Below are 15,970 nucleotides of genomic sequence, written 5' to 3'. Positions count from 1 at the left end.
AAAACCTAGCTGTCTGTCCTCAAAACACAAAAAAAGTTACTGCATTCTACTATGTTTTCCACATCCCACCCGTTCAGTACTCCTGCACTGCATTTTTCTTAAAAACAATTTTGACTACTTTCTAAGAAGACTTTGGAAATATTCTTTTTTATCTTGTGATCTCTGGACTAAGTATATTAACTGAGCAGCAACCACTTCAGTTTGGGTGTTTAAATGGCCATTTTCTATCAGCAGTAGATGTCGGGAAATACTTGCCTCTCCTCCAGGCCCAGGATCTCACTATAAGCCCTCAGCTGTACCATTACTCTGAGCTAGAACTGTATTAATTGCTGATCCCACAGACCCACGGCTACTGCCAGAGTGCTGAAGAGCCAAACTAAAAAGCCCTGCAGAGTGAGGAAGAAGTGATGCACACCTACACATGAAAATGCTCCTGACAAGCCACGTACTAACTATTCCTTATTGTTTTCTCATGAACAGTGATACCAGACACCACACCAGGACTGGCTGACAGTGTGCGCTTTCTGGGATTAGATTTAACATCACAAAGAGCAGAAATAGCACTGTATGTGCTATTTGCACTTTCTGCAATTGGAGCACTGGGCCTGGCACTTATTTCATATAAATATGGAACAATATCCAAAAGATATCATAAGCAATCATCCATGGAACTCAGTAAAATGTAAAATTTAATTCATTTGAATATGTGGAACAGATTGAAAAGTATTTCTACTTGCTAAAATGCTTTTTTTTTCTTAACAAAGAAAGCCTAAGGAACTGTACCCTGTAGCACTGAAAAAAGATACTGAGGGCTTGTACTGCTGCAACTCAGTGTCTTGCCTTGGAGGTGATTTCCAATCTTGCTGTTTGCTTAAAATACGAAGTAAAAAACACTGATTTCTTTTTCCAGCTGCTATTGATAATTCTTTTCAAGTCAAAACTAAAATTGATGGTTCCAAGTTGTGTACGGATTCTGAGTCAAAACCTTCATCTACCCTCCTTCATGATCTTCCCTTGGATCCTGCTTGTCTTTTCAAGGGAACTGAGAGCATCCCACGAAGCTCTACTGCTACTTAATCTTTCAAAAACAAGCTAGTGCCAACACTGGCACAGACAGGTATAGCAGAATGTACTGTTCTATTGCAGCTACTGTGGAGGTTTTTTTCGCCCCGCATTCCTTCATTTCATCTATAGTATTTTCTTAATTGTATCATGATTTATTTTTTTGTAAAGTAATAGCACTTAGCCTTTACAGTTGAACAGTGCAATACTTACTGAAGTTCCTTTGCAAAGAAGTCTGCAGCAGCACCGAACACCTGTAACTGTAAAAAATATAAATGCACAATACCTGGGGAGGAAAGAAAGTCAGCATTCTTCATCTTCAAAATCATCTTCAAAATAAAAGCTTCCACGCTCTTGTATTGCAGTCTCCTCAACGTTTCCACTTTATGTGACAAAGAAGCTGTTTTTCTCCCATACCGCCTTTTTGGACACTAAACACTTTCATACTTCCTTTACCAGATTTCAACAGGAACAACTCCCAAGTCAGGTCATTTGAACTGAAACAACTGTGACTTGTATTTTAAATCTTAGCATGTAAGCCTAGCTGCTTGCTTCTTTGTGACCATATACCTCAGAGGAATGTTACAAGAAAAGACACCTATGTTTTCTGGAAAATAGTTTATTGAGTGCTCGGGGAATTAAAAACTACAAGGTTTTGCTTGCAGTTGCAGAAGCAAGAAAAAAGTTAAACATAAATTAGTTACCTGATTTGCTACTTATAGTGCTTCTGAAACCCTCATTTTGAATCAGTCATTCCCTACTATGGCCTTTATATTAATACCTGGCGCTTAACTTTATGTAGCAGAATATTTAAAGATTAAAAAGTGCCTTACTAATGGCAGTAGGGTAATGATTATGAAAGCGGATGGACATTTTCAATCTTTTCAACTCTTGACTTCTTAAGCCACAGCTACACCCACTTGATTGTTCTGAAATAGGCAACTTTATTCCAAACTCCACTGTAGGAATAAGAATTAAGTAATTCAGTTGGTGTGAAAGAAGCCCCACTTCTCCAGAAGCTTTAGTTGACTTAAATCAAATAAGGAAAAACAAAAAAAAAAACAACAAAAAAGCCTGACTCGTTACTGCAGTTACTCAAAACTACATTTGTTGTGTAGAATTTCCATTCCAGGTATTGTTTTCATCTTCTCCATCATCTTGAGTCCTCAGTCTATATATTTTGCCTTCTTTTTTGAAGTCTTCCCCTCGTTTTTCTGTTACTCTTTTCCTGACAGTTTGCCTAGGGTACAAAATGCAGTGTGTAAGTAGAGCATCCCTCCTTCTCTTATCCCCAGTAAAAGGTTTCCTCAGCCCTTTGCTTCCCTGGGAAACAGTACCCAGCTGCAAATATGGCATTTAGCAGTCAAACTGAACTTCGGTTCTCCTGGCTCTGAGGTGATACATGTCTACTTCATGTGAAATAGCTCCTGGTATAAGAGATTTCTCCTCCAACACAAAACCTCAACTCTCTGATCGACTTCAGTTGCTCATGTTTCTTGTGTAACTACACCATAAGAACTTTACATCTTCAAAATTTTTATCTTCCAAACAGTATCAGCTCAAGTGAAACCCACGTTCGTAGTTACAGCTGAATTCTGTGCTCATTAATGGCTGCAAAACTATGTTTTTTTTTTTTCCTACGCTGTACTTAGAAACTGAAGCAAGCTGTAAGAGGCTTGCTTAATCACACATGTAAAAACCAAGATAGCTTAATGGGGGCTGAGAAGCAGTTTGCCTGCCCCCAGTTTATCCTTTAGCCACACAGAAGGGTGGTTTCCTGAAGCTGCAAGGACAGAGCAACAAGTATAAAAGAACAGATATGGTTCAGTTCAATAATATAAGATTAAAACAATTCTAGCAAGTACTTAGAGACAGCTACCATAAACAGTTTTGATTACCTGCTTTGCTCAACATTGTTAGAGTTTGAGGGATTTGAATGGTCTTGCTGATGGACTGTTCTCACAGTAGACTCTGAAGGGGGTGGACTCGTAAACAGAAAGTTGCTAATAAATCTCCAGACTGCGAGGAGGGGATAAAGTATTGTGCCCAAGAACTTCCACAGGTCACCGCCTGAAGCCTGAACAACAGAAGTAGCAGGTCTTCCTGCCTGGGTATGGACACCAAAAGCAAACTTGTCAGGTATTAAAGCTGTACTCATTCTGGCAGAGTATTTCACACGTAATTTAGAAGCAGCTCAACAGACACTAGAAAAGACCCCATTTGGTTCCACAAAAAACAAATATCGATGTCTCTTTCCTAATTAGTTCAAACAAATTATACTAATTTTGCAATATGTCTTAGAGACAGTAAAGAACAAAATTCAAGCAAATATTCTAATGGCTGACTAGAAGCACCTGTATAGTAACAGTATTGATGTTTGTAGCAAAATGAAGAACAAACCAACCTCGAAGCAACACCTACCGGCAGCAGCACTACAGAAGCACTGGGTGCTAACTCTAACTCCAGTAATTTCTTTCCATAATCTTCTTTGGTAAATTCCCTTCTGGGAAACATTGTCGCCAGAGAAAAATTGCCATAAGCATTACCAACCGTCTGTGAAAGTATAAAGAAAACATTTCAGTTATAACTAACTGCTCACTTTCCACTTTCAAACAACTGCGGAGCTGCCAGCTGAGCATATATGGCCTTACTGACCAAGAGTTCTTATCAAAATTACAATGATCTTCATATGAAGAATAGCAGAACTTTTCATATCTCTTACAAGTGCCATGCTGCAGCTGTACAAAGGCAGTTGGTGGTTCTGGAGAATGCTGCTAACCAAAACTCACTTCAAATTAACAAAAAGGAAAGCAGCTAACGATTCTGCCGTGATCAACAACTAGTTGCTGCTACATTAATCTGTAATTAGCATGTAGCTGAGAAAAGGAAACACTGATTTACCTGTGCAGCAAACTGCCTCGCTTCTTCCAGCCGTGCTTCAGATGGGAACTGGTTAGTAAAGGAAGATCCATCTGGAAGGCGGAACTGAATCCTGGCTATTGCACTGCAGGACATTCACCATGGTCAGTTGGTATACTAACAATTACAAACACTCCTGGGGCTTTAGCTTGGCAGTATTCAGGTGTGGAAGGGAGGGGCAGCCATCTTATTTATGGCAGTTCAGATACCTTATGAATTTGGATTCGCAGTTGATAACCATCTGCTTTATATGCCACCATGCATCTCTGCATTTCACCAGACCCGTCAGTATTCAAACAAGATGCTTATATTAATCACTCAGAACAATGAATACATGAATGAAATATAAACCACACATATTTTGTGTAGCCTGTATTACTTCTGTTGGATTTTTTGGAAGTTATACTATGAGGGCATCCATATTCACTCTAGCTTGGCAGGTAATGCTACAGTCAGCTATCTAACAGGTTACTCCTGCACTGTGCCCTTTCTTCTGGGGTTCTGATTCACAGTTCAGTAACTGTTTAAGTCCTCCATACATTAGGATATTTTCTGAAACAGTAGCATTAGGCAGAACAGGAGCCATGTCTATGCTGATGTGCATAAACAAGCCTTGGTGAATGCAAGCCAGTTGTGCACCCAGAGAAACAGCTGGGTCAGCACCACATTCTCCACTGTAGTTCTGACATAACCACCCCATCTAGTTCCTTACCTAGTTCCATCATACCTGGTATTCAAATCAAAGATCAGGAGGCAAATGTATCATTAATGTCTAAAGAATGCAAGTTATCTGAGAACATAGCACTGATTGAAATAGCTATGAGTTAATATTACAAAAGAAAGCTAATTTTTACGTCAGTATTTAAACACACCAGCATAGCATCATTTAATAGGTTAGGACATATTAAATTTCTTAATGCTTATGCAAAGGTTTTTTAACCTTTCTCCCACCAGTATACACTTTGCTTTCTCTACAACAACTCACCTTCGCTCCTTTTGAGATGCTTCTTTTCTGGCTTCTATTTCAGCTTGTTTAGCCTGAAGAGCTGCAGCTTTTGCAGCTTCTGCTTCTTCCTTCGATTTTGCAAAGCGAGCTGCTCTCTCAGCACGATCCTTAGGAAAGACCAAACATAAACCTTCATTTTCACCATGAACTGCAACTTAATACTCATAAAAATCTCAATCTGTACTGAGAACCCAACTGCTCTAAATAGGCTGCACGGAGGAAAGGCAGTGGTGTTGCAAAGCTGTTTTCACTGTCAAAATGCACTGTCTCTTGTCATTAGGAAAGATAAAATACACTTTTCAGTGAGTCACTTCATCTAAGCAGTCAACAGATACACTTTCATGGGAAGGCTAACTCTCCAGTAAAGAGAAAGGGAAAAATCTATGACAAGTCACATTGCTGTAGTTCTACATGTTCTAGACAAAACTTGAAAACAAAGAGGGATTTCAGTTGTGAACTGTTTATATGCATATATAAACACCTATATATACAAACTAAAAAAAAACCAACACAAAAATTCCATTTTCAAACAATTAAATATTTCCTGTGCTTCCATTTCAGATCTCAGTTTGAATTGCAATTATTTTTTATGTTTAATGATAATTCATCACTGGATCACTGGGCTCAAGCTACACAGGAAAAAGCTAGTACTTTAATTCTCACAGATATCATCATTGTGCATATAGAAGTAGAAGCTTCACAGCAAATGCTATTAAAATGCATAACTTGTCACCATGCAAAGCCACAGAGTTCCAAACAGAAAAACTGAAATGTTTCCATGTTTTACCAAATGAGAAAATGTATCCTTTTAGTACTATCGGCCCTTTCAAGAGAGAAGCAGCAAACTGTCTTTCCAAATGAAGAAATTACCAATGCAATCTGTTGCCTGATACGCTCTCTAGCGGCCTTCTCCTCCGCCTTCTCTCTGTTCCTTTCCTCTAACATTCGTTTTGTCAATTCTTCTTCCTGACGTCTTTTGTACTCCAACATTTCTTTACCAGTTTTTCTCCGTTCTATTTCTTTCTTAATTTCTTTCTGAATAAACAAGAGGGAGAATAAAAATGAGACCACAAAATTGCCTTGGATAAGTGGAATGAGACTGAAGTATATTTGTTTAGAAAGCAATTAAGCATTTACTCAAATATGGGTGTCTAAATAAATACTGCAAGTACTTCCACATTTTTGTTTTACCTGTTCTTCTTCTTTCCTTTTCTCCTCTCGTCTTTCTTCAAGCTTTTTTGTGATTCTAAATTTAAAAGCAAATGAAAAAAAGTCTTCAAATGGAAGCATCTACTATTAATATTTTTACTTTTAATGAAGCATTTCCCAGCAGAGAAGAATAAAATGCATCAAAGTGAAGAGGAACTGTAACACTCTGCTAACAGCTAATGTAAGAGTAATGATTCATTCACATGTGGCTGTACCATCCCTAACAACATGAGGTAGTGATTCAGCACTTAGCCTGCAGTTTTTAATGGTAGTTCTAACATATTTCTTCTGTTCTTTTCTGTCCACTAAATGAAGAACCTTACATATTCTTGTTGTTTGACATCTTTTAAGACATACAATAAGCAATACTATTGTAACCTGTGGTAACAGAAACACTAATCTCAACCCGTTCCTAACTATTTAAGCCATCTGCTTTCTTCTGCACACCACTTCCTAAAATGGAAAACAAACAATATATAGCAAGTACTGATATAGACACACATGTGTCTGTCCCTTTTATCCAGACAGGTGCCTTAGAGTAAGAACCAATGCACAAAATTTGCAATGTATTTTTAAGTGTGGGAAAAGGGCAGGCATGACCAAATGCCATGCACAGTCAGACAGGAGGAATTTCTTGTTTTTGTACAGAAGATGTTATACTTTTTTAAAAGAAATAGTAAGCACCACATAGCTTTGCCTCCTTCTTTTTTCCTGAAGGAAAATATGCTGTACCTATATGCAAATATGGTACAGTTTAAGATTCACGTATATTTTAAAAACAAATTTGAGATCTACATTAAAATAGTGACTTTCTTATCAGTCTTGTCTGTTACTATACTTTACAGTTCTTGAACTAGCATTGCTTATCAGGTCTTCCAACAGTTCATTGATCAAATAAAAAGCAGAAGAGTCCCAGAATAGAATTCCTCTGCCTTCTGCAGTATGCCTGGACTGCAGTCAAACAGACAAGAAAATGAGAGGACATCTCTGTAGAAAACCTAGGTTAGCATTTCTCTGCCCTAGTTTCAATGCTTTCAGTACAATATTTTAACTCCAAGATCTTTGCAGAAAGCATATTGTCTGAAACAGATCAAAATACTGACCTTATATCAAAGTAATGACAATCTTCTTAATTTTCCAGATTACCACTTTATCTCAGGGTATGGGAAAAATTAATTTAAAAGCTGATTTTTGTATTCCCCCCAGTATTATCACAGACATCCAAACAAAAATAAGCCCACATAAAGTGCCTGCCAGATGACAAGAGAAATCAGCACTAAAATTCAGCCTGTCTGATAAAAAAAAACCCATAGAACTACATCCTGAGAAACAAACAGAATACATTAGATAGTCTACAAAGAAGAGTTACCTTTCTACTTTGAGTGCAAGATCATTCGCAGGCTGAGCATTGCTCACTTGCTCATCTGAAGACTGAGTTGCTTCCTGGCTTGCTTGACCTGAATTTGCTCCGTCTGCAAGTGCTTTACAAGAAAGTCATGCACGAGAGAAAAGTTAAAGCTATACTTCTTAACACAAAAATATTACTGTTTACTATTAGCCGTAATTGGCAGAAACAAGGATATCTCAAGAAGAAAGGAGGTCCTGCTATTCCAACTTTTTATTTCCCCATTTCCCCGTTTGATTTCAGGTTACTAATCCAGAGGAGACTTTTCAGCTGAATCCTAAACACTGCTTTTTTTTTGTATTACAAACCATGTATTTCTCACATTAGAACAGCTCAGAATGACAAGTTCTGCAAGAAGCATCTGGTATGTTCAAGTTTTTCAACAAGTCCACTCAATATACAATCGTTTCTGTAATATTCCATAGCAATTAAGACAAGGGAAATTATTTAAAAGCAAATCAGCTAGCGTTTGTGTTAACATATTGGCCATTACCATCAGAAGGTCTTGGTTCAGACATAACAGACTCAGGAGAGCCACGAGGATCCTCTGCTGTGGACTGCACATTTTCTGGTGCACCATCAGATGGAGACGAAGGGCACGGAGCAGAGGACTGACATGGATTTTCCAGAGGTCGCCCTTTTTCTGCATGCATCTAAGGAATTCGGGGGAACAAGTGAGAGTATGATGTTTTCCTTGGGTTCAAACATCAAGGCTACTAAACTGGTTTTGGAGAGTCAGTCCTATTTAAAATATAAAACTAAAATTACCCCCTACTGTTGAGTCTGACACAACCATATATACTTTTTTCTTAATTATACTCTTACATTCACAGTGGTAAAACTATGGTTATATTATATTTTGAAGCATATTTTTATGCTTCAAAACCCGCATTCTAAAACAGTATTACAAAACCACATACAAATTACTGAAAGAGTGGTTGGTGTATCATTCAAGCTTAGGCTTCTTGACGCGCCTCCTTCCTGTGGGTGTTACACAGATGATTAAACAATCTGTGAAACAAAAGATAGCACAGCACTTCTGCACAGGACTTTCACACCCATTCAACATTTTGTATTGAATTTAAACTTGCTGATTTTGTTGATGGAGGGATATAAACACAATAATTCATATTTCTCCAAGGAGTATGTTAAGGGCCTGTCTTAAGCATGCGGAGCATACCCATCTCAGTCTGAAAGATCCACTTGTCACAGGCATTACCTGTTTCACTTTATGGATTCTGGTAACAAGCTCTTCAACAGAAACGCTGCCAGCAATTACTTCCAAAGGGATTCCATTGTCTCCTATAAAAAAACTGGATGGAACGCACACTACAGGATCTGCACAGCAGCAGTTAAGGGCAGTGCATGACAACAAATTTATCAACTAACATTATAAGGAAAAGCAGAAATCTTAGGTGCTGAATATCTCTATTCAATATTCCATCTCCACCTGGAAACCAAATGAATATAGGGGGGAGGAAGAAAAACAAAGCTACCAAATATGCTGGAAAACATTCCATACAGCTGATCAGTATTTCACCTTTTCCTTGAAATTGTTTGAGCCAAAGGTTTTTTCTCAAACAGACACACCCAACTACCAATTACTCCTTGATTTGTAAGACTTCATTTTTGTGCGAGATGACTTCTTATGCTGTCTTATGCTTTACAGCACTAAGAAAATCTGAGTACCAAATTCTTTTTCAGCATCAGACAGAATTCCCGAGCTATAAGCAACTCCTCCCTACTTAAGGGAGGGGAAGCTTACCTAACCTCATGCCTGTGCTTCTGACAAACCCAACCCACTACCTGTTCCTCCTCCTCTCTAATTCTGAGCTTCAGACAACAGTTTAGAGTTTGGCTTTTTTTGTTGTTGTTGTTTGTTTCTTAATGCTGATTAGCACCAATGAGTTATTCTGTTTACATAAAGCTTTGGGTAACTTCCTATTAAGAGAATTGCACAATATTAACATCAAACAAACTTGTTCACTTTCTTTAAGAATTAATGGTAATCTGAATATGTAGATGATACCATTTAATAACAGAGTTTATTATCTATTTTTGTGCAGTAAGATATATTTTTTAATAACATTGCTTATATTTGTCTTAAGAACAGTCTTAACTTGTAGAGAGCAATTATTTGTAATCATAACGTAGCATCGAAATTGTTTTCAAAGGATACAAATTTGAGAAAACTGCAGGCAGGCTTCACTGGTAAAAAGAAAAGATGCACGTTGAGGAAGAGCGATCACTTTGCAACAACTTTAGATTAAGCCTTTCATCACAAAAATAACTGTTCTACCACCACACAGAACTATTTAAATACTTGAGAGAACACTAAAAGCAAACTTGCATTGCATCTTCTCATTATCATTTTGCATAAGTGTTATCAATCCCTGCTTATCGCAGATGACTGCAGTAGATTATTTATGGAAGCAGTGCTAAGAAGCAATTGAGGAAAGAGACATCTAACCCACTGAGTGCAAACAATGCAGGTGTCTTCTAAAAGGTCTATAGAGCCTTTCAAAATAATGCAACTTTTGGAAATGTCAGTGCACTTTCCCTACTGGAACTGAAGTTCTTATTCTAACAAAACCGAGTAATTTATCCAGAAACCTCAATGCTTCTGTGCTGTGTGTTACACAAGAGAGAATTTCTCTGGGGCCTTACAGACCTATCCTGCTGAACAAAGGATTGCCTCGAGAGTACTTTGCATTTTGATTCACATTATTTTTTACTTGGCCTTTTTTGCATCTTTTGCTCTTGAAAGAGGACATCCTCGAGCATTCTTTTACTAATGCTGAAGCCAGCAGGAAACATGCAAACAATATTCTGCACCACATTGCAGACCATTTGCAAGTTTTCAATTTTTTTCAGATTCTGGTGGCTTCAGCAGTACTGAACTCACTTATGTTCTCAAACACTGTATTTAGACTACCTCCAGTGCAGGGAGAAGACTTTACATGCCTCACACTTCCATCATCATCAATGAAAGATTGTATAAGAGACAGAATTAGAGTCAAGTCAAACCTTTTGGTATCGATTTTAATAGCAACAAAGCCATCGGAGGCAGCCTCGGTCACCTGAGCGTCCTCCCACCTTGCAGCCATCTCAGTGGACTGTTCATCCTCACCTGCAAACACAACATACATGAAGCTGAACCAACGACCGCCTCTGACTTCAGCTCTGCTTCAGCTGCTTGAAATTGTTGATGAAAGAGACTCTCTCCATTATTTTCAAAGCAGTTAATCTTCTTTTCTTTCCTATAATCTGGAGGTAAATCACTCCAGCCGATTCATCTTGCTAACATGCCAAAAAAGACAAATATACCAAAACCCCTTCCAAGACAGCAAGCACGTAGCTTGCACACTAATTCAGCTGCATGGTGAGTTAGCCCAGGGGAGCAGAAGGCACTGTAGCACACAGATGGAACAGGGATAAAGGAGTGGGACCTGATGGCAGCCTGGGGATTGGCTTGATTGCATCATCTCATTGCACAACTGCCCATGGGCTGCATTTTCACGATACAAGGAGCATGTTTATGCCTTCATGCCCTGCTTGCTATACTCTACGGAATCTCCTTGCAGATTACAAAGCAGTTGGAATGAACCACTGCTTCTCCCTGCCGTTAAGCTTGACCTGCTAACACGCTATCCACTGCTCGTCCTTCCTAACAAATTTAAGTACATATTGGTACAGCAGATGCTAATGTAGGTAAAGCCACACTTTTCACCTCTTATAAAAACATAATTCAGTACACAAGGCTTCAGAATTTGTTAATTAAAAAAAAAAAAAAAACTTTGTTCACAGATTTATTACTTTTGTGTTCCAGTTCTTGACATGAACAGTGGGAATGGAGGAAAAGGAGTCAGGAGCACGCGGGAACAGAGGAGCAGCTGTGTAAGTAAGGGAAACTTAAAAGGGGGCCACAAATTCAGAACTGTTATTTTAATCACATTTGTATTCTAAAGCACTGGTTTAGTGGGAATTTGGGTTAATCAGTAAATTCAGGTGAATGTCAATCAGTTTCCCACAAGTGCAGTGGCCTACAAGCATTTGTTTATCTTTAATTCAGTTACTTCCCAGCAGCTTGGAGCTGACTGCACCCTCGGTGAAGAGTCACATTCTGGCTTCCTAGCATAGAAGCCCATTATTCAGTGACAACAACGAACTGCTTCATCCCAGTCACTATTTCACGTGGTATCTTTTACTCATGAACGACCAGGAATGCCCCTGTGAAGCTTTGCTCCCTTCAGGCCAGGACTGGTCGCAATGCTGCTCAGAAGGAACCAAACACACAACACACCGCTTTTGGAGAAGTGTTTCCCATCCGTACACACTAATTTTTCCCTAGAAGCGTTAATCTCTGTTCCTATCAGCCTACATACCCCAAGTTCACATTTAGGATATTTTAGGGAACCAAGGGCAGCGGGTGGCTGCAGCTGTTCTGCCCAGTGGTGCGGCCGGCCCCCCTTCCACCTCCCCATGCTCGGACAGCCGCTGTGCTGCACACACTTTCACATGTGCTCATCCGATTAGGCTACTAAAAATACCTCAAGACTTGCCTAATGGTAACTTTTCCAGACAAACAACTGCTGCAGTTGGTGAAAGAATGCTGAAGGACAAGAACAGGTCAGAGATTATTCACCGTGCAGTCCGCAAGAGCTGTGACCCAGGAAGGAAAATGCTGATAACTCACCTTCTGTGAAACCGTACCTCATGCAGCACTTTAACAGAGACTACCCACAGAACAGCTACTTGGGTGTCTTTTTGTTAATAACCCTTTCCCACTTGGGAGTTCATGCCCATTTATCGCAGTAACTGTATCCTGAACACGAAATGTGAAAGGCATGGAGAAAGCTGAGAGGCCACGATCAACAGTGCTGGCAGAACTCACGTCTCAGCTGAACACCGAGTTGTTACAACTGCCCCAGAACTCTCGTTCCCAAGACCCTCAGATTTCCCACACATCACTCGGTTTCACTTAGCAGCAATCAAAGACCTGCACACAACTCTCAGTCACACGTGCCAATCTCTTCAGTGTGGTCAGGTCCAGTGAGAGCTCCACACAGGGACAGGTATCCATCACCTCCCACGTGATTCAGATCACTGGGAAAGACTTCATCTGCAATGACCGAGTTCCCATAAGAGGAACCTATTCAAAACCACCCCTATTCCTCAGTCCTAAAATAAAACAGACAAATCAAAGCTTCACAGCTTGTTCAGCACGCAGCCATCAGCGACAAACGTCTCCCCTACAGAAGGAGCTGTCTGCTGCTGCCCATAAACCTCCAGCATTTCGTAACTCTCAGCGAGGGCAAGGACTGCCCGTTCCGGAAATGACAGCAAGCTGGAACAGGGGGCTGCTCACCTCCTCACGTCATTTCACATGTTTAACTTGAAAAGTGCTTGGATACAGCTCGGCCAGAAAGCGCTATCAAATAAGCAGCTGACTGCAGATCACTTTTGTTAAAAAACAGAAACAAAAAATCCTAAAAATAAAGTTATAAACAAAGGGCTGTTCCTACAAATGTTTCTAAGAAGAAACACAAACACTTTAGCTGGAACTGCATTTTCTCTGCCCCAAACCCCCCTTTTTCACTTCTGAAAAGGCACCTTTTAACACATAGCCTGGTATTTCCATTAGTAGAACACGCTGAACTTTTGGAAAGAAATAATCTTAAACACCCCAATCAGAACAGAGGAGGCATCCAAGGAAGTTTCACGTGGAAACAAACAATTAACTTCAGATTAAATACCTCAAGACATGAAAGGAGTCTTCTAACCGTGCAGGCTGGAAAGCCATCTACAACCTCTACCAAGAGGATACCAGAGACATCCATGAGATGTGCCTGTGCATGTAAGATCCAAACTATGTCATCAGAACTGTGCCAGGAAGGCTTTAAAACGGAACTACGAAGTTCATGAACAGAAATGCTGAAGAAAAAAATCTGGCTGAACAACACGCGACTGCAGTCGCAAACACTGCCTCATTGTTAAGCTAAGCAGCCACAGCACAGCTTGCCTGAGTGGAAAACAGTGCAGAGCCAGAAGGAATAATCCACTTCTTCATCTCCTGGTGCTTGTCCAGAGGAGTGCAGCAAACCGGCAGAGATGGACAGGCAGACGGTAGTAGAAACCAAACAAAATACAATGAACCAAGCAGACTTCAATTACTTTGGTCAAGACTGAACCTAGTAGCTGGCTATCCTTCAGCTGGCCATCCCTCACAGTGGTCATGCTACCGGCACAGTTGATTTGTATTTGCTATTTATCGTTTTTTCCACTTTATCGATGTTTTGTCCCCCTACAGATCACTGAGCAAAGCGTACAAAACATCTAAGAAGAACACCTCTGAAAGCACCTCTTCCCGCTCAGGCAGCTGCTCCAGGAATGCCTGTCCTTTACAAATGCCTATGGGCCATTCTGCAGCATGAAGATTCAACATCACCGCCACCACCACGCGATATGGTATGACAATATCAAAGCAAGGCTACATCCCTGCAGTCACACACTTATCACCAGCCTGAGCATCCGTGCATTCCCACACCCACCCAGTCAGCATCCACATCCAGAAGAGAAGGGCAGTCCTGCGCAGTTCTCGAGTCGCATGAAAAAACACTGTAAGTTACAGCACTCGCTTCTCAACTCCCAGCGCGTGTGCACTGAGTTCAGAACAGCCACGGGTTCTGAATGCTCCTAAAGGTCTTTAGGAATGCGAAACATCTGAGAAGTCCAAGGGAACACATCTAAGCCTGAGAGGCGGAGGGGAGGCCGGCAGCCACAGCGCTGCTTCGCAGGTGAAGATGTGAGGCGTTGCAGAGCACTGCCTTCCTCCTGCTCAGCACCTGCCTTCGCACGCAGTTACGTACAACACGCCAGGAACTATGAAGGCGATCGTGTCAGCTTACCTCTGAAGGTAAACACACTGGAGAATGTTTAAGGAAAAGGCAAATAAACGAACAGAACTAATAACAGCACGTTAAAAGCCTTTCACCACAGCTGCCATCGCGTTATCAGGGCCTTAAAACGCTGCCTGGAAGCCCGAATGCGACACCGCACCGCAACCGCACCCCAGCTGCTCCCTTCTCGTTCCTCTACACGAGAGGGCAACGCGCACGAAGTCAGCGTGAATTAACTTCCGCCAACGGCCGGTCGGTTACAGGATAAACAGCACGGAGAACCCGAAAGGAAAAGGAAGCTGTGCGCAAACGGCCCCGCAGCCCCAGCGGTTGGAGCGCGGCGCTCCACGCGAGCGGCGAAGCGCGGCGCTGCCCGCCCGGGGACACGGCGCGCCGCAGCGGCCCCGCGCTGACACAGCACAAATGACCGCACGGCGCGGGGGGTGCGGCAACAGCTGGCGGAGGAGCGGCCGAGGGGACGGAGCTCGCGGGGCCGCAGACATGCCGGACCGGGCCCGCCCCGCAGTCAGGCTCGGCTCGGCTCGGCTCGGCGCAGCGGCCCCAACCGGACGGCACCGGACCGGCCCCGCAGCTCTGACCGCCGCTCGCGGCCCTCAGGGCAGGGCCGGGCCGGGCCCGGCAGCGCGGCGGCCGCGGGCGCCGTGTCAGCGCGGGGGAGGCCGAGACCCGGCGCTCAGCGCCGCCCCCCCGCTCCGACCGGACCGTACCTGACACAAACACGACGAAGACCGAGCTCTGCTGCTTGGCGGCGGCGATGGCGGCCGGGATGGAGCCCCCGAACCACATCATGGTGACCGCCGGGCTCCGAAGCCGCGACAGCCCCACTGCGCATGCGCCGCGACCGCCGCTCCGCCGCGCCAACCTCCCGTCACGCGCCTGCGCCGGAGGCCCGAGCCCCGCCTTCTGATTGGCGCCCGCGGGCACCGCGTGCCCTCCCTTGGTCGCGCGCTCGATGGCGGCAGATTCACCTCAGCCTGTGGGGGCGACGGGCGCCATGTTGGGCTCTTCGCGCTTTGCCTCCGGGCGGTTTGTACCGCTCTGTTCGGGGGTGCGTCGGGCTCGAGGGGGCTCTGAAGCACCGCTACCCTGTGGTTGCCGAAAGGAAAAGGGGCCTGCGCACACGTGGTGTGTGGTGAGGGGCTGTGCGGGCAGGGGAGACACAGCTCACTCGGGAAGGCCAGGGCTGCGTGACGAGAAGCTGACAGAAAGTGGTGCTCTGTGGAAAAGAAGCGAACGTGGCTTACACGGGGCCTCCAGGCTCACTGCGAGAAGATGAGCGCAGCCGAGCCGTGAGGCAGCGCTGCTCAGGGACGTGCCTTAGAAAGCACGATTCTCTACAATTCCTACACCACTTCAAACAAGAAAGAATTCCGTTGAAGCATACCAAGGGGAGGGCCCACTGACGTCCGGATTGGTAACTTCTGTGAGGGCGTGCTCTTTGTACAGCCG

At 42.7% G+C, this 15,970-nt stretch overlaps 2 protein-coding genes and 1 long non-coding RNA gene across 6 annotated transcripts in view; 2 read left to right on the top strand and 1 right to left on the bottom strand.

The window, feature by feature from the left end:
* LCT (lactase) overlaps window positions 1–2,283 on the top strand; it is a 17,477-nt gene extending 15,194 nt beyond the window's left edge. Inside the window, exon 17 of the mRNA NM_001389377.2 lies at window positions 481–2,283. Coding sequence (NP_001376306.2) covers window positions 481–686 — 206 coding nt within the window. The 3' untranslated portion in view covers window positions 687–2,283. The remainder of the gene's footprint in view (window positions 1–480) is intronic.
* UBXN4 (UBX domain protein 4) lies at window positions 1,666–15,344 on the bottom strand. 4 transcript variants are annotated; one of them, XM_046944148.1, is made up of 13 exons: window positions 14,153–15,344; window positions 10,629–10,731; window positions 9,781–9,809; window positions 8,821–8,939; window positions 8,095–8,254; window positions 7,566–7,677; window positions 6,179–6,233; window positions 5,858–6,022; window positions 4,967–5,094; window positions 3,964–4,066; window positions 3,484–3,615; window positions 2,961–3,169; window positions 1,666–2,302 (listed from the first exon to the last, which is right to left on the bottom strand). In XM_046944148.1, the coding sequence occupies exons 2-13, from the start codon at window positions 10,706–10,708 to the stop codon at window positions 2,164–2,166; spliced, it is 1,431 nt and encodes a 476-aa protein (XP_046800104.1). In that variant the 5' UTR covers window positions 10,709–10,731; window positions 14,153–15,344; the 3' UTR covers window positions 1,666–2,163. The 4 variants fall into 4 exon arrangements, with proteins under 4 accessions (XP_046800104.1, XP_422138.2, XP_004943050.2 ...); XM_422138.8 differs by having other exon boundaries at window positions 15,229–15,344; XM_004942993.5 differs by having other exon boundaries at window positions 7,566–7,668; window positions 15,229–15,344.
* LOC107053863 overlaps window positions 15,258–15,970 on the top strand; it is a 45,828-nt gene continuing 45,115 nt past the window's right edge. The window contains exon 1 of the long non-coding RNA XR_001467602.4: window positions 15,258–15,970. This is a non-coding gene — a long non-coding RNA (uncharacterized LOC107053863).

Source organism: Gallus gallus, chromosome 7 (genome assembly GCF_016699485.2).
Source record: "Gallus gallus isolate bGalGal1 chromosome 7, bGalGal1.mat.broiler.GRCg7b, whole genome shotgun sequence".
NCBI lineage: Eukaryota > Metazoa > Chordata > Aves > Galliformes > Phasianidae > Gallus > Gallus gallus.
This window is presented reverse-complemented; position numbering and strand designations above follow the sequence as displayed.